Source organism: Lepidochelys olivacea (assembly GCF_965140295.1).
Source record: "Lepidochelys olivacea isolate rLepOli2 genome assembly, chromosome: 4".
NCBI classification, from domain to species: Eukaryota; Metazoa; Chordata; order Testudines; family Cheloniidae; genus Lepidochelys; species Lepidochelys olivacea.
In genome coordinates this window covers 135,736,829-135,759,223 of record NC_140414.1, presented here as the reverse complement: position 1 = coordinate 135,759,223, position 22,395 = coordinate 135,736,829, and the positions used below count along the sequence as shown (strand labels likewise).

General features: G+C 46.0%; 2 protein-coding genes across 3 annotated transcripts in view; one reads left to right on the top strand and one right to left on the bottom strand.

The window, feature by feature from the left end:
• Positions 1 to 2,535: 2,535 nt before the first annotated feature.
• On the top strand, positions 2,536 to 7,545 carry FABP1 (fatty acid binding protein 1). The gene is made up of 4 exons (XM_084627112.1): positions 2,536 to 2,678; positions 3,886 to 4,058; positions 6,569 to 6,661; positions 7,434 to 7,545. Exons 1-4 carry the CDS (start codon positions 2,612 to 2,614, stop codon positions 7,482 to 7,484), a joined length of 384 nt encoding a protein of 127 aa, XP_084483238.1. The 5' UTR covers positions 2,536 to 2,611; the 3' UTR covers positions 7,485 to 7,545.
• Positions 7,546 to 12,640: 5,095 nt separating this feature from the next.
• SMYD1 (SET and MYND domain containing 1) overlaps positions 12,641 to 22,395 on the bottom strand; it is a 50,374-nt gene continuing 40,619 nt past the window's right edge. For both annotated transcript variants that reach the window (XM_084626883.1, XM_084626884.1), the window contains 4 exons: positions 21,516 to 21,608; positions 20,396 to 20,559; positions 17,811 to 17,979; positions 12,641 to 16,044 (listed from right to left, as the gene is read on the bottom strand). In XM_084626883.1, coding sequence (XP_084483009.1) covers positions 15,886 to 16,044; positions 17,811 to 17,979; positions 20,396 to 20,559; positions 21,516 to 21,608 — 585 coding nt within the window. In that variant the 3' untranslated portion in view covers positions 12,641 to 15,885. The remainder of the gene's footprint in view (positions 16,045 to 17,810; positions 17,980 to 20,395; positions 20,560 to 21,515; positions 21,609 to 22,395) is intronic.

The window sequence follows — 22,395 nt, the reverse complement described above, 5'->3', positions numbered from 1 at the left end:
TAGATGGGACAGAACACAAACAAAGGCACCCGTGAGAGAAGCGGGTTCTGTGGCTATTGTTTTGTGCAGGTTTGTGTGTGTGAGAGAAAAAGAAGAAAGACCAGAGAAGCTGAGAGAGAAGGCAGCAAGGAAGCAACAGACAAAGCCTGAACAAGAACTGGGAGCATGGCCTTGAGAAAAGCAGAGAGAGACCGAGCTTTTGGGGCTGAGAGCTGGCTGAAAGAGGTTTGGAGCTGTGAGAAAAACAGCTGGTTCCTGTGGTTTGATTCATCCTGTATTCAGGGAAACAGGACTTTGTACATAAACAGGATTGCATCAAAGATACCTGTCCCCATCATCAATTTCCTCTTGTAACTGGAACAGCCTGCAAGAGTCCAGGTTTTTAACTAACTGCTTGGGTCAAAAGGGCTAACACAAAGTTTACCCCAGCAGATGCTAACTGGATTAATATAGCCCAGACAATGCCGCTCAGACACACGCTGTGATAAACCAGCTGAACAAAGAAAGGTCTTGTCGCAGACAGTGAAGAGTTATGGATTTCTTTAGCAGGTCATCCCTGAAAGGCTTAATGGAAGCTGTGAGATTTAAGGAGGGGTTCAGATGAAGCGAATTTGGTCAGTAGGGCTGGTTGGAAAATGGGGTTGTTTTCTGTGGAAATGTGTGACTTTTCATTGAAAAATTGAAAATTTTTGGCTGAAAATCACAAAATTGGGGTTTTTGGTTTTTTGATTTTCGGACAAAAAAAATTAGAGGGAAGCAAAAACTTACTGCACAAATGTACATTGAGTCAACCCTTCAATTTTCCATAGAGAAAAGTTTTGATAGAAAATTTTTCCTAGCCCTAATGGTCATCTAGTAAACAAGGAGACTCTTCTCAGCGTAAGGAGCAACAGGGGTGAGAATGGAAGATGGAAAAAGCAGAGAGTAATTAGGCTGGTGGCTTAGGGAGAATGACAGAAATCCTCAGGGGCCATAGGAAGAGATGAGATCAGAGATGGAGTAAGGAGCAGAGCTGGGCAGAGCTCTAAGGGTGACAAATGGAAGCCTGGACTTGATGCACAAACCAGGCAGAGACCAGCCAAGGGAGGATGATTCCAAGCAGTGAGGAGGATTTTGACAGCAGCATTTTGGATGGATGGATCATGCAACAGTTCAGCATGGAGGTTGCTGCTCATCTCACAAATTATGCAGCTTTTTAGAGAGACTAATATGCAGATCTGGCAGTGGAAGGGGGCAGGGGGCGGGGAGAGAAGGGGGAGTCTACGGATGGTTTGTTCCTGTTTCTTTCCCCTTGCATGTATGGTAGCACATGGCATTATCACCTCCGCTGCCATCACTGATTTAGTGGCAACTAGCTGTTTTGTTCATAAGCTCAGCCTGGATATGGAGACAAAGGCCGGTGATCAAGCTTGGATCTGAAACAACGTTTTTCCAAGTTGGATCTGGGGTGTTGGTTCAGACTCATCTGTATCTTCGTTGACCTATTGGAGGACGGTCACGGTTTTTTAATACTATTGTGAGATCCAGGGATAGCCCTGGATTGCAACACAAGTTGCAGTTACACTGATGCTGCCAAGCATTACAACTGGGTGATATGTGTAGCTGCTGGACCACAACCATTGCTCTTTGTGCCAATATGTTGGGAAGAAGAAATGAAAATCCCAGCGTCTCACACAGCACCACACTCAGGTGTCAAAATATCTTCCCAGCTGCCCTACTCTCTCTAACGTGTTTCCAGAGCTCTAGTCCAGGGGTTCTCAAACTTCATTGCACTGCGAACCCCTTCTGGCAACAAAATTTACTGCATGACCCCAGAGGGGACTGGAGCCTGAGCCCACCCAAGCCCTGCCGCCCCGGGTGGGGGGGCCAAAGCCTGAACCCCGCCACCCTGGGTGGGAGGGGTCAAAGCTGAAGCCAAAGGGCTTCAGCCCCAGGTGGGGGGGGCCTATAGCCTGAGTCCCTGGGTGGGAGGGGCCAAAGCTGAAGCCAAAGGACTTCAGCCCCAGGTCGGGGGGCCTGTAGCCTGAGCCTTGCTGCTCAGGGCCAAAGCCAAAGCCAGAGCCCTGCCACCCAGGGCTGAAGCCCTTGGGTTTCAGCCCCGGGCAATGGGACTCGGGCTTCAGCTTTGGTACCGGGCGGTGGGGCTCGGGCTTTGGCCCCAGGCCCCAGCAAATCTAAAGCCAGCCCTGGTGACCCCATTAAAATGGGCTCATGACCCACTTTAGGGTCCTGATCTGCAGTTTGAGAACCACTGCTCTAGCTGGTTTGAATCATTTGGGTTTTTTTTCTGACAATCAGCAGGCAAGATCTCTCTGCACTTTTTTTCATTTCTTTGGTTTTACAGATGCTGCTTTGTATTTTGTTACATCTGTAATTCTGTGTCTTTATCAAAAATAACCTACCCCCACTTTGTAAACCTAGGTCAGCAGCTGAGGGCAGTTTATCACTGACCATTGCTCAGTCATATGTTAATGTTTGAGCAAGGCCATAAAAGAATTACATCATATTACCTCTGACCAACTTTCAAGGCAATGAATCTTTACAAAGCTCAAGTGCTGGTTATTGACAAGCTACATTCTCTCCTGACAGGGCCACAGAGAACATCTCCATCATGAGCTTCAATGGAAAGTTTGAACTCCAGTCCCATGAAAATTTTGAGCCTTTCATGAAAGCCCTTGGTAAGTATTAGATAAATGTAACTATGTTTAGTGTGTGTTGCCTCTGTCTGTATGTAGTGTCCAACATTGGTTAAAATTAGTCTATTGCTTGCAGGCATTCAGGATTTAGATGAAAATAATTTTAATTTCTAATATTAAATGTTACTGTCCTTAATTTTTATACATTAATATGTTTTAAAAATACATAATAGTGTACATGTGATCTTGTGCATTCGTGAAAAGAACACATAATAGAATGAGTCTCTCTCTATGATTGATATGTAGAAAACACTGCATAAAATTCTCTGCCCTGTATTATGCAGGAGATCAGTCTAAAATACCATAATGGTCCCTTCTCCCTAAGAGTCTGCGGGCCAGATCCTCCTCTACTGCAGACCGGTGTGAATTTCCCCCTAAGTCAGTGGAGGTATGCCAATTTACACTGGCTGAGGAGCTGGTCCTAGGAATCTATTAAATGAATCTCTGTTGATTTTGCCTTGACTCTGCTAATCTGTCACTGTGTTCGTTTTGTATGGAAGCTCTGATTCAATTGCTTGCCAAGAACTAGATAAAATGGGCCACTTATTTAGGTGCCTGAAGGTAGATTTAGGTGCCTACTTTTAGACACTCAAGTTTGAAAAATGTTGGCTTACATTTTCAATCACTTTCTAACCAGGGATTGTATTTTCTCCAGTCTCATTAGGTATTCATCAGTGATTTGCTGTATCATTTCTTCCATGTATTGTGATATTCTTTTTACCTTTCATATGTACAATTGGCTTAAGGATTTTGAGGGATCCCAACCAGGATATTCTTGGGGTCCCTATTCCTCCCACATCTCCCACAAAAACTCCTGTCTTCTCCTATCCTCCATCCACTTTCTTCTGCTTGATCTTTTCTTTCCCCTTAGATTTTCAAGGTGGGGGCGGGGATTGCATTTCTTCTCTTTCTAACCAGCCATGTAGGACAGGGGACAAATCCTTGGGTTGGAAACTTTCCCCAGACTCGACTATGAATGACATTGTTCATTGCACTCAAACAGCAGCCAACCGCATGGTCCTATGTTAATGTAGGAAGTGTCCCTCAGAGTGTGTACCAGTCAAGGAGCCCTCTCAGCCGTGGATTTAACAGCCCTGAAAGCTGGCTTTGTTTGTGTGGCTTCCCCATCTGCCCCAGAAATAGCGCTTCTCAGAATGCTCGCTAAGCCTAGGCTTTTATTTTTGGCCAGGTCTTTCTGATGAATTGATCGAAAAGGGTAAGGACCTCAAGAGCATCTCAGAAATTGTGCAGAATGGCAAAAAGTTCAAGGTCACCGTGACAACTGGCAGCAAAGTGCTGACCAATGAGTTCACTATTGGAGAGGAGGCCGAGCTGGAGACCCCCACTGGAGAGAAGGTCAAGGTAGATGCCTGGTCCTCCCTTCGTGTATGGCTGTGGGTTGCTGAGCATCTCCTGTGGGGTGCTGAGTGCCCTGAGAGTGCTCAGTCCCTTGGAAGGGGCCTTCCACAACTTGCAGGATCCTGCCCTGACGCCGCATCCCAGCTACACTATCCCACAGAAAGGGCTGAACTGACATTGCTCCCAGTACACGGCAGTTGATTTCTAGTGGACTTGTAGCACTTTCTTTCCCTTTCATCTAACCCAGAGGTGCCCCAGATTTGCTCAACTAATAGCCACACCATCAGCTTGCCTGCAGATCTGCAAGATGCATCAAAGCCCATAACTGCTGCTGGGCTACATTCTCTGCTCATGTAAACGGGGGCAGCTCTTCTAACTTCAGTGGGATTGCACCCATTTACACTGGCAAAGAATTTGGCCCCTGGTGTGTAATAGGGATGAGTGGCCCTCAACGATTAGAGCTCCCAGCATACACATGGATCAAAATGGAGCACTGCATGCTGGGACCTGTAATTGCTGTGGCTTGAGTCCCAGATAGTAAAGTTTAGGTGGCCATGGATTGTAGTGTGTAACTTCATGGCTTGATCTTGGCTCACAGCTTGGCCATGTGTGATTTATTGTAGTGGAGGGGAAGTAAAGCTCCACACGGTAGCCGAGGGAAGCATTGCACAATGGAGAGGATGTCTGGCCACTTGGGGGCCATGCCGTGCTCTGCTTTAGACAGGACGTCACCAAGTCTCTTACACAGCCCGTGGCAGTGAGCCTCTGAGCCCAGGTCACCACACTCAGGCTCACTGGGCTCAGTCACGCCAAAGCGCTAAAACCAGCTGTGTAGACGTTGCAGCTCGGGCTGGTGCTCAGGCTCTGAAACCTAGGGATGGGTTGGGCTTTAGAACCCAAACTGCAGCTTAAGGGCGCCATCTACCGCTATTTTTAGCTCTGTGGCATGAGCCCGAGTCTGTCGTCCTGGGTGCGGCGCTCACTGCCGCGGGCTGCCATTGGCTGTGTGTCAGCAAAGTTTCAAAAGTGACCTCGAATGTTGGGTGCCTCTGTTTCTAGTGCCCTATTTTAGAGCCCCAGGGCTTAATTCTCAGAGGTGCTAAGCACTTTCCATTGACTTCAGTTGGATGTGTGGCTGCTCACTGTTACTAGATTCCTACTTAAACTCATCACTTGGCACCTCTGAGAATCAGGCCTTGGAGTTCTAAAGTTAGATGCCCAAAACTATAGGCCACCCCTGAAAATGCGGGCGGTAGCCTCTCTTTGCCTCAGTTTCCCCGTGTAACATGTTCGAGAGCCACAGATGAACAATTCTGTAAAAGTGCTAAATACTGTTCTTTCAGACTAGCCAGCTGAATCGGGTTTGACTTCATGTGGTCTGTTGCATTACAAAAGAGACATGGAGTTCTGTTTTATTTTTAAAAAAGGGGATGATGAAATGTGGGAGGAGATGTACAGTCATAAAACAAAAACCTTCCCTCTTAAAGAAGGAACACGCACAGGCTCTTTGGCAGCTCTGACTGCTCCTTCCTCTGCCCTTGTTTGCATTTGGTGGGTGATTGTGGAATTGGGGTTCATAGCTCTTAAAACTGGATGGTTCCTGTTCCAGGAAGGAAAGGGACAGATCCAGTGGTTCATTTAAAACCCAGGAATTGGCAAATCCTGCCCCTCACCTTCTTTATCTCATCAGCAGGTAGCTTTCTAGATCTTCTGAAGACTGGAGGAATTTCTCTGTCACCTGAAATAGCACTGCAAGGCTACACACCTAGAGGTCACTGATATCCCACACTTGTTGCACTAGGGATAGCATCATGAACTTCTGGAGCAAACCACAGGCCACCAGCACTTGAGCTAAAGGAGAATTCTCTGCAAGTGTGGCTATAAGAGTTTTACCTTCTATATAACAGCCACTAGGGAGCATGTAGGTCAATACTATTTGTATTATCATACTGCCTAGGAGCCATAGCCATGGACCAGGACCCCACTGTGCTAGGCACTATACAAACGTGGAACAAAAGGTCATTCCCTGCCCCAAAGAGTACAAATCTAAGGAGGTAGACAGATAAATAATGTTTTCCTATTGAAGGGGTTTACTTGTGTAATTTCAGTTAGCAGTGATGTTAAACCACTTAGGACTTGTCTACACGGGGACACCTGGGAAAGTTAGGCTGAAGGAACTAAAGGTGTGAATTTGAAATGGATTAGTTACACCGCATTAAACCCCCATGTGAACACCCTCATTCAAAATGATAGTGGCCTTAACTTGATTTAGTTTACTTCCAAAGTGAATTAAACTAAATGGAATTAAGGCCACTTTTAATTCTGAATAACAGCATCCACACAGGGATTTAATGTGATTTAACTAATCCACTTCAAATTCACACCTTTAGTTAATTTGGAGTCTTACACTTGCCTAATGTATCTAGTAATTAGACATGTGAGAGTGCAAATTGGTCTTTATTCCACAGCAATAATGTTCATGTCTCTCTTCCCCCGCACCCCTTCTCTTTCAGGCTGTTGTTCAAATGGACGGTGACAATAAACTGGTCACAAACTTGAGCAAAATCAAATCTGTCACTGAAATAAAGGGAGACATAGTCACCAATGTAAGTACATGAGGTTCTATATAACATTAGAAAAATGTCATCACTTATAGCATGAAACTACAGTGGGAGTTTCTAATGGAGACCAGCAAGAGCAAGTAGCTATCAGCATAGACCCACTGACCCAAAGTACTGATTTATACATTGGGCCAGAACCTCTGCAGGTATCAATCAGCATAGTTCTACTGATTTCAGTCGAGCTATGCCGAATCACACCAGCTAAGGATCTGGCCTATTATGTAGTAATCTGTGAGAATCAGTTATTCTAAATATATCCTGTACAAGCATGTGCGTAATTTGGCCTTTTGGTAATGACCAACGTCTACCCCAGGTGCTTAAGTTTGGCTGGTTAATCAAGTGGCCATTTAAGGCCATTTTCAATGAGAACATGCAGTACGCTACATGCTGTACACCCTTAATTATCCAATGAAAAGTGTTAATAATTAAGATTTCAGGTAAGTGAAGAATGTTTTCACTCTCATTATAGTAGAAGTTGTGGGGCATGACTCGGTGTCGGAAAAAAGGGAGGGTTAGCTGACTGGTTTCAAATAAGCAAGGTCACACGGGACACACACGTTTTAGAGTATTTATTAATATAGTTAAAGGATTAGCAGTACAATTTAAATGAGATAAATTTCAATTTAAATGGTTGGACTTGGGCCCCACCCTGAAGTGTGGGTCTCTGGTCTGTGGGATCAGGGCCTTGATATGTGTGATATTTGCAGACTACTTCAGTGAAAGACTTAACACTTTGTGCTTTTTGTGTGGTTTTTAGACAATGACCATGGGAGACATCAGCTACACGCGAATCAGCAAGAGAATCTAGCTAGCCGGTGCATTTCCTATACTGTGTAAAGTGTGCCCAATAAAGTACAGTTTGTATTAAAGCCCCTTTGTTGTTATTCATTATTATTATTATTATTAGCATCCTCCTTGTCATTTGGTGGCAATGCTGTGATTCGCAGATGCCTGTTGTAAGAGCTGTATTGGCCGTGGTTTCTATCCATTTTCCTAGTGAACAACTGTCCATATCACAAAAGCCACCACCACAATTGGCACAAACTGGTGAGCAAGTTCGACACAGAGGACTCAGTATGAATGGGCTATAGAGACTGAATTACCCTCTGTTCCACAGAAGTGGTTCCTCCAGGTCAGCGTTGAGGCCCATTGCTGTGGCCCAGGCTGTATTTGTTCTGTTGCTAAACACAGTCATCGCATTGTTGGTTCATATTCAATTTGTGAGCCACCAGAATCCCCAGACACTGCAGTACTACGACCTAGCCAGATAGTCCCATTCTGTAGCTGTGCCGCTGATTTATTTCCTTCCTAAGAATTTCTCTTTATTGAATTTTATCTGGTTGATTGCAGACCAATTCTCCCATTCATCTAGGTCATTTTGAATGTTAAGCCTGTCCTCCAACGTGCTTGCAAAACCGCTCCCAGCTTAGGTGTCATCTACAAATTTTATAAGTGTCCTCCCCACGGCATCAGCCAAGCCATTAAGGAAAATATTGAATAATACCAGACCCAAGACAGACCTCCCTGTAGGACCTTCCTAGATCCATCCTCCCAGTTTGATAGTGAACCACTGATAACTACTTTCTGACCATCTTTTTTTCAATCAGTTGTGCACCTACCTTAGAGTAATTTCCTCCAGACCTCACGGCCTAGCTTGCTTATCAGAATGTCATGTGGGACTGTGTCAAAAGCCTTACTAAAATCAAGATATATCATGTCTGCTACGCCCCCAACCCACTAGGCCAATAACCCTGTCAAAGAAGGCAGTTAGGCTGGTTTGGTATCATTTGATATGGACAAATCCATGTTGGCTATTACTTATCACGCTATTATCCTTTAGGTGCTTACAAACTAGTTGTTGAATAATTTGTTCCAGTATCTTTTCAGGTATCAAATGTCCCATTAAGATGATGTTTCCAAACATTTATACAGCTGAACACAGCTTCAGGAAGATGAAACCAATCTCACACACACACACACCCTTGAACCTCACTGGGTTGTTAAAGGCCTGACCCATCTTAATGTACACATCTTCCACAACCCTCTCCCCTCACTAGTCCTTTGCACCCACCAGCGGGGCATGCCCCATACTTTGGGAAACACTATAGTAGATCTTCATAATACAATCTTCCCTCTTCCTGCCTTACATGTGATGGGCGTTCAAACAGTGAACAGTTTGGGGATTTAAAGTGTCTCCATTGGCCTCTGAGTTTACACCCATTGACATGAATTCAGCCATTCAGAACCATAGTTTCAGACTCTCTGCTGGAGAGTCCAGAATTTATTTTTAAACCTTAATTACCTTGCAGAGGAATTTTCTCCAATTTACTTGCAAGTGTCAGGTTGGGGATTCCCAGGGTTGGGGAAGGGGTCCGAGCCCCATGCACACACGAACCCTCTCTCCTAGGTGCATCAGAGTTAAGCTTCTGGGAAAAGTACCACGCTTAATGATAGAACACCACCTTCCCTTATGCCAAGCAAACCCAGGGGAAGACCTCTAGGTGGTGTTACAGACTGCTTTGCCCCCAGTATACCATAAAGAATCAGCCCAGGGACAGATCTCTGGCAGAGGTTCCACAGAGTCCCTTACCCCGGTACACCATACAGCACACTGCCCCCAAACTTAGCTAGCATGCACCATGCACTCAGAACGGTGAGTCCTGCTGCATGGTCTCAGCTGTCCAAGTGGCTGTTTGGTGCCTGCCTGCCCCTTCTTCTGTGCTGCTGGTTCTGCTCCTCCAGGGACAGCTGCTCCTTCTTTCTTCTCCTCCTTCCAAATTTCCCAGGCTTGCGACCCTGCCGCCCCTTCCCCAATCTCTTATTAGCTCAAACCCTCCCAGACGGCTGCCAGATAGCGGGGGTGACAAATCAGGATAGAGGGTGGGAGGTAATAGGTGCCTACATAAGAGAGAGCCTCAAATATGAGGACTGTCCCCATAAAATCAGGACATCTGGTCATCCTAAGTGGCACACCCCCCAGCCAATCAGGTTTGAAGGGAGGGGCTCTACTCAGACAAGATTCATCTCTTCTCTGGTCCATCTTTTTGATTTCTAGTGTCCATTGTCAGCTCCTTTGTCTAACTGATTCATCTACTCCTGACACTAGCTCACCGCAGCTGTAGCTCTGATGACCCCCGCCCACAGAAGTTGGGTTGTTTTTTTCCTCTCTCTCTTTTGTTCTGTTCCTTCATAGACTACTTAGCGCTTTTAATCCTCAGCATCTTGTACAGATATTACCTGGCCAATCCTCAAGATTCCCTAATCCAGTTGTGAATATCATGTCCCTTGCACAGATAAAGCAGTGGTGAGTGATTTGACCAAGGCAGCAAACTGTGGTAGACCCAGGATTTGAACTCAGGAGTTCCTGGCCCCTAGTTTTGGGATCAGGGGTATTAGTTCATGCCTCTAGCTCAAAGCTGTGCCTGATTCATCTTTCATATGTGCTTTCAAACAAATGGAGAATCATTTCTTTCACCTCCCTTTTGCCATGGGGAAAAATCATGATGCATGTTTGATGAAATGTGAGTTTTTGCTGATTCTGCTGGTGGGCAGAATTTGTTCCCACAGCCCTAACAACAATACCAGTTAGGTTCAGAGAAATTCTTGTGATCTCCCATGCCAATTGAGACAGGTGCTTGTATCTGTCAGCCCATCAACATAAGAACACAAGAACGGTCATACTGGGTCAAATCAAAGGTCCATCTAGCCCAGTATCCTGTCTTCCAACAGTGGCCAATGCCAGAGGGAATGAACAGAACAGGTAATCATCAAATGATCCATCCCCAGTCGCCCATTCCCAGCTTCTGGCAAACAGAGGCTAGGGACACCATCCTTACTCATCCTGACTAATAGTCTTTGATGGACCTATCCCCCATGAACTTATCTAGCTCTTTTTTGAACCCTGTTATAGTCTTGGCCTTCACAACATCCTCTGGCAAAGAGTTCCACAGGTTGAGTGTGCATTGTGTGAAAAAATACTTCCTTTTTTTTTGTTTTAAACCTGCTGCCTATTAATTTCATTTGGTGACTTGTGTTATGAGAAGTATTAAACAACACTTCCTTATTTACTTTCTCCACACCACTCATGATTTTATAGACTTCAATCATATCTCTCCTTCGTCATCTCTTTTCCAAGCTGAACAGTCCCAGTCTTATTAATCTTTCCTCATACAGCCGTTCCATACCCCTTACCATTTTTGTTGCCCTTTTCTGAACCTTTTCCAATTCCAACATATCTTTTTTGAGATGTGGCAACCACAACTGCATGCAGTATTCAAGATGTGGGTGTACCATGGAGGCAGAGCAATCCCTAGGGTATGGCAAAATGGGGCGACAGCCCTGGGCCCTGTGCTTTGGAGGGCCCCGCGCTTCATGAGAAGGCTGGCGGGGAGGTGAGGCGGGGCACCAGCGGGTGAGGCGGTGCCCCTCTACCAACCTCCTCCTCCCCCCAGTGCCTTCTGCCCGCCAGCTGGCCCCGCCAATCAGCGCCTCCCACTCCCTCCCAGTGCTTACCACCGATCAGCTGTGTCGCGGTGTCTGGAGGCACTGGGGGGAGGAGGGAAGAGCGAGGGTGCAGCACAGTCAGGGGAGGGGGCGGAACTGGGCAGGAAAGAGGTAGGGCGGGGGCAGGAAGAGGTGGGGTGGGGGTGGGGCCTTGGGGGAAGGGGTGGGGTGGGGTCGGGGCCTGGGGGAGCACGCAGGAAACTCAGCGCCTATGTCCTGGGCCCCCTAGGGACGACCCTGCATGGAAGTATATAGAGGCAATATGATATTATTATCTATCCCTTTATCTATCTTATTATCTATCCCTTTCTTAATGATTCCCAACATTCTGTTCATCCAGCTATGTGGGGATAAAGAATATGTAACGAGCAATCAGTGGAGACGTGTGCAGACAGAGACCCGGGTCATCAACCAATGGCAGGCACTAAAGAAGCGGAAAAAGTTACCACGGTCAGTCATAAAACTCGGAAGTAACACTGTCAGCTCGTCCAGTATGCTGAATACCGACTAGGTGTGATATCCAGGCCAGCAGAGGGCAGTAGAACACAGGAACACAACCTAAACCATCCCATATGGATGGGCAGCTTTGGGCTAAAAGGAAACACTTAGGCATTCCCATTACAGTTGACCATGTGCCGAACAAGATGGTTTCCAAAGTGGTAAGTTGTCCCCCTACCTCTATCCAGTATTATGGCCCCAATATGAGTGAAGTTCTCAAACTTTTATACTGGTGACCCCTTTCACAGAGCAAGCCTCTGAGCGCGACCACCCCACCCAATATACATTAAAAACACTTTTTTTTATATTTAACACTATTATAAGTGCTGGAGGTGAAACAGGGTTTAGGATGGAGGCTGACAGCTTGTGACCCCTCATGTAATAACCTCGCGACCCCCTAAGGGGTCACGACCTCCCAGTTTGAGAACCCCTGCGGTATAACTATATCTAGGGTGACCAGATGTCCCAATTTTATAGGTGCAGTCCCGACTTTTGGGTCTTTTTCTTATATAGGCTCCTATTACTCCTCACCCCCGTCCCAATTTTTCACATTTGCTGTCCGATCACCCAAACTACATCGCTCGGGGTGTGAAAAATCCACACCTAATGGGTGACGTAGTTATACTGACCTAAACTATGCAGAAAGCGCTGTGTTGACAGGAGAGCTTCTCCCACCAGCAGACCTACTGCTTCTTGCAGAGGTGGATTAACTATGCCGACAGGAGAGCTCTCTCCCGGCAGCTTAGAGCATCTTTACTAAAGTGCTACAACCTCGCAGCCGCGCCAGGGCAGCATTTTAAGTGTAGACTTGCCCTGTGTTTCCCAGACCTGAAGAAGAGCGCTGTGTAACACTTGAAAGCTTGTCTCTCTCACCAACAGAAGTTGATCCAATAAAAGATATTAACTCATCCACCTTGTCTCCCTGAATAGTTTTATGACTTTTAATAACATCAGCAGCTGTGGACAATAGCAACGGGTAGGAAATTCTCATGCTTGAAGATGTGAAGTGTTCACTGTAGGGCTCAAGAACGAATTTCACCCCCTGAATCCTCAGGGATTGGCCAGGCTGGAGTCCAGATTCCACACACACAATGGACTAATGTAAAGTGGGCCCTATGGGACAGATTCTCATCTGCATTACACCCATTTTAATTTAGAGTAACTGCAGCAAAGTCAATGGATAATATGAGATAAGAACCTGGCCTTATTTCAGTGGCCTATCTGGTCAGGAGTAATGAGAAACTTCTTGAATATGCCATTAATTTTATCTGCTACTCACCACTGAAGATTTGGAGAATTTGATTTCTGAAATACAGACAGACAGAAAACACCTTTTTGTTTAAAAATGCTGTTTCTAATGTATTTCCTTTTTAACATAAAACCGAAAGCCTCAGTGACATAACCTGCTAATGGCACTGTACAGAACCCAAACCAGTCCCAAGGATGATGTTAGCAGCATGGTCACTGTCTAGCATGCATTAACAGCGGATGAGAATTGTTTTGTAGGTGCATCTGTTGTAGAGCCTGAGTTACAGGAAGTTTTAAAGAGACACTGTGTTAATACATGCTGGGGCAAAGCTGGTTGTCAGATTGCTGTGCATCTTCCACAGCAGTGAAAATCAACACCACTTAACACCCTGCAAACATTATCTAATTGATCTTCCCAGCACTCCCTGAGATGGGACTGGTATCCAATCAGACTCCAGGAGTTCAGTCTGTTTAGCTTCATCAAGAGGAGGGTAAGTGGTGACTTGATCACAACCTGTGAGTACCTGCGTGGGCACTTCAATCTAGCAGACAAAGGTAGAACAAGGTTCACTGGCTGGAAGTAGAAGCTAGACAAATTCAGGCTAGACCAATGAGAGTAATTAACAGTTGGAACAACCAACCAAGGGTTTGGGGTGGATTCTCCATAAGTGGCAATTTTAAAATTAAGACTGGACATTTTTCTAAGAGACATGATCTAATTCAAACAGGAATTAATTCAGGGGAATCCTCTGCTTGTGCTATACAGGAGGTCAGACTAGATGAGCACAATGGTTCCTTTTGGCCTGGGAATCTATGAACCTACACTTTACAGATGGTGAACAAAAGAACATAAGAACGGCCATATTGGGTCAGTCCAATGTTCCATCTACCTCAGTATCCTGTCTTCTGATACTGGCCAATGCCAGGTGCTTCAGAGGGAATGACCAGAACAGGGCAATCATCAAGTGATTCATCCCTTGTCGCTCATTCCCAGCTTCTGGCAGAGACTTAGGGACCCCCAGAGCATGGGGTTGCATTCCTGACTATCTTGGCTAATAGTCATTGATGGACCTATCCCCCATGAACTTATCTAATTCTCTTTTGAATCCAGTTATGGTTTTGGCCTGCACAAATCCCCTGGCAATGAGTTCCACAGGTTGACTGTGCGTTGTGTGAAGAATATTTCCTTTTGTTTGTTTTAAACCTGCTGCCTATTAAATGGTGGCACAGAAAGTCAAATACAAAGGTGAATCTAAACTGATGTAATCTACATTTCTTTCCAGCTTCACCAGAGTTCACATTTTTTTAGCTGAAATTTAGACTCAACTCTGAACTTGGCTAGAGAGAGTAATTGACTTTACCAAAGTCAATGACAGAGGCGAGATTGGAACACAGATGATGATGGCTCCCTTGGCCATTACACTAGACCATATTCCTTACCACCAGATAAGTCCAAGCTGAACTTGACATTTCTTGAATCAAAGCAAGTACGCAGGAAAGATATTGGCAACGACATCTGTCGTTCTCTTCCTAAAAGAATTGTCCTTCTACCCACTCCCCGCCCATCAGAGTTCAGTTCCTATGGCACATGAGCCTTAAAGCCACCCCCTGGCTATATACTATATTAGATCCATCTGTGGTACTCACTGCAGGCCCCAGCTACACATGCCTCATAAATTAACTTACACACCAGGCTTAAGCATGATTTAAATGCTCTTGTATTGAAACAGGGTAAGCACGACACAGTTTGGTCGGCCAGCATGAAGGGGTCCAAAGCACATTAGAACACCGACGTTGCTCCAGTCCAGGTTGGGACTGGGAACTAAAGGAAGTAGAAGCAGTGAGGAGGACAACTCCCTGTCCTCCACATCACTCCAGATGGGAGTTCCCACACTGTGGCCGAGTGCTTCCCCGCCACTCCCTGCCCCATTGGTTGGTGTGATGGAAGCTCCCAATTCTCTTTCAATCTGCTTTGGCCACTGGTTTGGACCAACACCAGAGCTCCATTTCTGATCACTGTCCTAACCTGCTTTAGAGATTAACCAATTTATTTGAACATAAGCTTTCGTGAGCTACAGCTCAGCATCCGATGAAGTGAGCTGTAGCTCACGAAAGCTTATGCTCAAATAAATTGGTTAGTCTCTAAGGTGCCACAAGTACTCCTTTTCTTTTTGCGAATACAGTCTAACACGGCTGTTACTCTGAAACCTAACCTGCTTTGACTTCATTCATGCTGAGATTTAAACCATTGTCTATGGACTTTTTACTTGGCAGGGCAATGTCAGCTGAGCCATTGTCACCCTAGTTTATACGGCCCTAATGGTACCTAAATTCTTCTACCGAAGGTAGGATCTCTAATTAATCTGCATACTGGTCACAGTACTGCCTAAAGTCTGCTCCATTCGGCAGGTTAGTTCCTACACTACAGAATCGTTTTTGAACTATAGAAAAATGGCAGGAAAAGTGTCTTTACTTAAAACTTCCTCAGTGCTAAATCCTAACAGCTTTCCTCAGTTTTCACTCAGTCCTCACACAGACAAGACTCCCTTTGGGTCAAACACTGTCGTCCATCCTCATTTTTACTGGGGTCTATCCCCATCCTCACTTGGGCAAGCACCTGCTGACTCCAGTGGATGTTTCGCTTGAGAAAGAACTGATTGAAAGTCTAAGTGAGGGACTTCAGGATTTGGCCTTATATGAAGAGAACTACTCCTAAAATGAATTATTGTGGAAGCGAAGCTATAATGACCTTTTTATTATTTGTGGAAACAAGATCTATTTCCTGTGAAATATTTCTTAGCTGGTGCCCTGAGCTCCTGGAAGAATACTTGTCTCAGGAGATATAAGTGTTCTTAATTAGATAGTACGGTGCTTATTACAAATAACCTCTTCAGATTTGGAAGAAAAGGGTGGATGTTCTACCAGATGTGCAGGAATACAGATAACTGGAAGCTTTGGGGTTACTGTTTCGTGTGGAAGAGGCCCGATGAAGCTTCATTGGTGGGCTCAGGCATAACTTGGATCTTCTGGTTTTTCAGGGCTGCTTCTCTCATTTTGTAATACATGAACTCGTTCTGTTGGAACATGCGCAGCTCCATCTCCGACTGGACACGCATGACCTGCAGGGATGAAGGGCAGGCCAAGTGGTGAAAACTCTACAATATCTCTCAAAGTAAAGAAATAAAGTACCTTCTAAGGTAGGATAGTGGCCTCCTGCTCCCCAGTTCTGTTAGATGGCTGAACATCGGTGCCATCTAATGAGTATTCAGTGGCCCATGTGACAAGGGAGGATGACATCAGTCCAGTTCCATAACCTGTCCCTCATCCAGGAGGCCAAAGGCTGCCTAGACATAGAGACTCAGCTGCTCTCCCAAACCCAATCATGGTCCCTCCTAGACCAGGCTGATTAGTGGTGAGGCAGTGTGGGGTAGATTGCACTGCCTGTCTGCTGTGGTTCTTCTGCAGACAAATACAGGTTCCCATTCCCAAAGTTGTCAACCCAGAGTTCTTCATGAGCACAAATTCACTGCCAGCGCTAGATTAAAGGGCTGCCTCTGTGCCTGCACAGGCAGAGAAGAGGTGCTAAGGATTCCCCTTACACCCTTCTGCAGGCTAGCTGGCCTTGGATCCAGGCACACAAGGGTAAGTGGGTGCTGTGAGCCCACTGCTCTCCTCCTGGAGAAGCTCGGCAGGGAACAACAGGGAACGGGCAGAGCCTTGACTCCATCCTCCAGTACACCAGACAACTGAGCTAAGTCAGTGCGGGCAGGAAGAAAGGAGGCCTGTAATTTGCTGCTTCTGTAGGCCAGCAACAAATTACTATCCCGGGAGCAAAGGGAGAGCATATGTAACCCACACACCTCCTGGGTGTCCCATTGAGTGGCACCAAGACCACTTAGAGAGAGAGAGAAAATAAGCCTGCTCTACAGCCTTAGCTAAGGAGCCTATGGCTTTTAGGTCATGCAGTACAGGTTCATGCACTAAGCTCCAGAGGTCCCAGGTTCGATCCCGCCCACCGAAGATTGGGGCCCGTCAGCGTTACAATGGAATGAAGTGGGTCCCTAAAGGACAATTCTTTTCCTGGGAGAGCACAGCAACGCACTGCCCCTTATTATGGGCCGAGGAAATAAAATGCACATTTGGCAGTGGCTTTAGCCCTATACTACTGGGGCAGTTGCATAAAGACCTATGCATGTCTGTCTCTCTCTCTCACACACACACACATCCCTGACCTAGCAGTCACAGTGCCACCAGCCAAGTTCAGGTGAGGACATAGCTGGCAGGAGAACATGTCACTTCTCCAAAGGCACAGCAAAGCTTACATCCCACTCTGTGGCTAATATAGAGGTAAGCGAAACAACTTCATCGGAAAATGTCACATTTTTCAGTTTCTCAACGCTGCATTTGGAAGTGAAACACTTTGTTTTGAATTGACAATTTTTTACTTAAAAATGTCAACTTTTAGTCCAAATGTCTGTTAGATATGAACATTTTCGTTTCAAATCGACATTCCAAAATGAAACACTTCATTTCGAATCAACATCTTGTTTCAACATTTCCAATTTTTTATCGCTTTTCATTCCATGAAGGTTTTCAATACTGTATTTTGACTTATTCTCCCCATTTGGGATGAAAACCAATGTTAAAACGTTGGAATGTCCCAGAGGATAGGAATTCCATTTTCTAACCAGCTCCAGTATAATCTAATGGAAAACATATTAACATCACACTGCACAAAGCAAGCTTTATATGATCAGTTCCCAGCTTTTTAGGCATCTGCTTCTACTGTTTATTTAAATTTAACTTTTCATATACAATGACAACAAACCAGATTACACAGACACATGTCAACGTAGGAACTGTCCAAGAGACGCTGGCCACCTACCTCCAGGTCTTTGGTGATTGGGTGGGTAGGTCCATGGGTCACCAGAAGAATAGCATAGGCTTTGCAGATCATGCCATGCCCTGCTTCAATGAGACTGGCATGCCAATGGGTCACTCCTGCCCGCATCACTGCCATCCCTAACTGCGCATTGTTGGGATGGTATATTTTCCTGGGAAAACATTGAGAAATTTCATTGTGGGGAGCGTCTAACTTTCCAAATATTACCTGAAAACACTGTTTACTGAGGGCCAGATTCTGTCACGCTTACTCACACTGAGCGGTACCTCAATCCATGAGTAGCCCCACTGAAATCAGTCGAACCGCTGGAAGTGGGAGCTACTACACGGTGTGGCAGAACCTGGCTGGGCAGGAACAACATGCTGACAGGGTCTGATACAGGCTCCGAAGGTTTGTAACACCACATTCCATCGATATAACTGCAATCAGGATCCGACGCTATGCCCCTAACATTGCAGTTCCAGCACAGTGAGCAATTGCTTGAAATTACGTTTAAACCTAACGCTTAGCTCTTATGTAACATTTTTCATTTGTGGATCACAAAGCACTTTGCAAAGGAAGGAAAGTATCATTGTCCCCATTTTACAGATGGGGACTCTGACTCACAGCAAGGTGAAATGACTTTCCCCATGTCACCTAGCAGATCAGCGGCAGAGACAGGACTTGAATGCAGGTTCTACTTCCAGGCTTATGACCCTTCCCCTGGACCACGCTGCCTCTCATCAAACAACAGTGGTGAAAGGCATTAAAATGAAACTGGACAAAATGGCAAACAACACACTCCTGGGAACAATTCTTCTTTGAAGGGAGGATGAATTAGGTGATGCAATAGGCCTTTTCCACTTCTAATGTCTATGATTTTAAAACCTGTGATTTCTAAGAATCTGTGCTCACTTTATCATTTGAGCTACACTTAGCATGAGGGAGGAAAAACAGAAATTGGAGCGCCTTAGCCTGAACAGAATAAAACCCAATCCATAGCTTTCCTGGCTTTGCAGTAGAAACTTGGTTTACTCAGTAAAGAAGTAGCTACAGAGTGTGCAAAGGAGACAGCAATTTCCATCATGTATGATTGGGCTGTCCAAAAGGAGATCACATTAAAATTATCACAACATGGGGGAAGCGCCTGGATAAGATGCTGCTGGGCTGCTAAGATGGAAGGAAATTCTAGACGGTTTGAGGCTCTTTCTAGACCAACTGGGTGTTTCTGGCCAATCACCTCTTGATGGCCAACTGTTGGAAGGAAGGCAAGCAGCTTCCAGGTGGAGATGCCCCAGCAAAGCAAGAGACTATTTCACAATGGAAAATGTCAACAGCCAAAACAAAGTTGAATATATATTATTTCCTAAATGCCTGTCCCCTACCCCCGTCACTTGACTCCTTTAAAATGGGACTGGGCCAAGCCAGCTGCAGGGGGTCAGGAAGGGATTCTCCTCCTCCTCCTCCCCCAGTGTATTCTGGGAGGGTTTTTTTTTATCTTCTTCCTCTGAAGCTTCAGGGATGCCACAGGGGACACTGGGCGAGTTGGGCCAGGGCTCTGGGGTAGAATCAAGCATTTGCTCTCTCAAGTGCTTGGCTGACTGGTTCTTGCCGTCACGCACAGAGTCTAACTGATCACCATGTGTGTGGTCAGGAAGGAATTTTCTCCCAGGTTGGATTGGCAGGGACCTTGGGGATGTTGTGCCTTCCTCTGCAGCTGGGGATGCAGGTGACTTGCCAGGATTATCTGAGTGTATCTCATTTAATTATTTCCCTGCCATTGTGGGGGCCTTGGGCATGGGTGCACCTCAGTCCCTCCTGTTCTCTGCCTGTCGCACATAATACTCTAGTCTTCCATGGGTTTCATTTACTTTGGTCTGACTTCAGCTGTTGGGTTTAGTGTGCGAGTCCTGGGTGGGTGTTGGTGGTCTGTGCCATACAGGAGGTCACACTGGATGATCTAGTGGTCCCTTCTGGCCTTAAACACTGACTGTGACACTCAGGAATAAACTGCAAGGAACAGTTACTAGCAGGAGCAAGGCCTAGATGTGACCTGAAGTGTAAAGTAAAAGGGCAAGACAAAAATTTGCATTTGGGGACATCTGTGCAATCCACCAGCAGTTTTCTTATCACAGTAGCATCTCTTTACCAGTCAGAGATCACATTACAGGAGCACAGTGTGTTCTTTACATAATGATAGGTTTTCTCCATGTCTACTTTCTCTGACACCATCTAAGCAGCTCTGGGCAGCTTCTCAGACAAAAGAGATGGGTTAATTAAACCTGTCCAGTTGCCCTCTGAAGTTATATGTAGACAAATTGAAAAATGATCCTGTTTTGGAGCTTTCCATTCACAAAGTGAGCAAAACTCTCTCTCTCTCTCTTTGGTGATAAAAGCAGGGCCTGATTCTGAGCTCAGTTATATAGGTTTTACACCAGTGTTGCTCCACTGACCTTAGTGGACTTACTCCTGTTTTACATCACTGTAAAGTGAGAGCAGAGTCAGGTCCAGATTCTTTGTAGAAATGTCTTAATTAAATTATTGAGTCAAAAAGAGCCACCATGAAAATGGGTGACTTGATCACATACATGTAACCATCAACCATCCTCTTCGCATAGCCTGCTGCTTCCTCGAACATCTGGAGGTAGGAGAGCACTTCCGAAGCGATGCTCAGGATCCTGAGCAGGTAGATGTTAGTGTCTCCCAGCACAGGCTCTTGTTTCTTCAGACACTCACGACAGAGCTTCACAACCTAGGCACCCATGAAAGGCAAATGAGTTCAAGAGAATGTCACAGCACCACCTGCCCTAGAATTGCACATCCGCCACGACAGAGCGCTGTATCTTGTATGTTTCACGTTTATCCTATTTGCTCAATAGCTGCTCGCCAAATAGAGAGAGTCAGTCATAAACAAGCGAGGAAAGTAAGAGTGAAGGGTGCAAATGTAACCCACTGGTGAGTGAGTCACAGGTTTCCCCTTTGTCCCCATCTGCAAAGGACATGAGATTATTGCAGCCTCACCTAGGGAGTCTTGGCTCTTAGTTCATGCTTTTAGTTCTGGAGATCCCTAGTGTGTTGGCAAAGATGGCTGCCATCACACTAACTTCCCCACCTCACTAAAGGGCATCAGCAGAGAGATGGGACCAGATTGACACCAGCTCTGAACCTCTCACATGCTGGTGAAGGGTGGATCCAGTGTCATCCCTGGAGGTTCAGACTCATCCTCTGTGAGATGGATCTGAGGAGAAGGACTGGATCTGATTCCCTTGGACTCTGGGGGAGTTTGGATCCACCCCAGAACCCTTGTGACTTGGTCCCATCCCTATTTTATTGCCATGGAGAGAGAAAAAGAGCACTCCAGCGAGATAGGCAGCCCCGGTGGAAGGATCACCCACTGCCAGGCTGTGGATAGAGAGGTGGAGGAGGCCAAGACGGGCAGAGGAGAATGAATGAGCCAGGGAGGAAGGAAGTGAACACTGGTGAATTAATTTCAGTGTATTCATTCGTTGTCTGCCCCATAAACACTGACATAAGCAAACTGACCCGTCAGCTTGAGTGTGCAACTAGTGCCCCTGTCTGCAGGACTGTTTCATTAATATGACAACACAAAGGCTGTCTGAGTCTGCCCAGTGGCTTGGTGAGATCAGCTGCCTGCTTCCTGCCCCTGAAGTTCCACAGCAACGAGAGACCAAAGACACCGTGACTTACTTCGTGGTAGACCCCCTCGGATCGGGCCTTGCTGATCTTCTCCAGGGTGTCCTTGGAGAACTGGAGAACTTCCTTCACTACATCTTGGGAGGGCTGGGGACAGCATTGGAAAGCTATTGAAACGAATTCACTTCTGAAGTTACACCCATGCTCCCCGGAATAGAACCAGCTGCCACACTGAGGTCCTGAAGCTTGCTACCATTGAACTCAATAGTAAAACTTCCACTGATTTCAATGGGAGCAGGATCAGCCCCTACCTGTACTAATCTACAGTGTCACTCAGTGCTGCTACTGAATAGATATGACCCGATTGTGCTCTCGCTGGGACGAGGGTGTAGCAGGGTAGGGGGACAGGAAGGGACCTGAGTGGTTTGGGTGGCTTGGTTTGGTTTGTTTGTTCCTGCAAAATGTCAGAAGTTAGTGACTGGCAATTGGGAGACTCTTGCAAACCTCACGGGGGAATGGAAGAGACTGAGCATGGGAGACAGAGAAGAGGCCGCCCTCAGTGGGGTTCCACAGAGCCACCAGGTACTGCATGTGGGGTTGGACTAGATGACCTTCTGGGGTCCCTTCCAACCCTGATATTCTATGATTCTATGTGCACAGCGTATGGCAGGATTGGGGCCATCGACTGAGACTTCCACAGAGTTCTACCAGGGAGGAATTTAACCCTTTATTTCATTTACATACTTGAAAAAATGTCAGCATTTGGGCCAAAACATGACTTCCCACCTGGCCTTAAAAGCTGGCCCCTTCCAGCTCTCCATGCTGGAATGACAGCTGCAAGCATTCCAAAACCACAAGTCAGGCCCCCAAAATATTGAGATTGTCATGAGATTTAAAAACTAATTAATGTTGGATTCTTTTTCTTTGCCTTCTG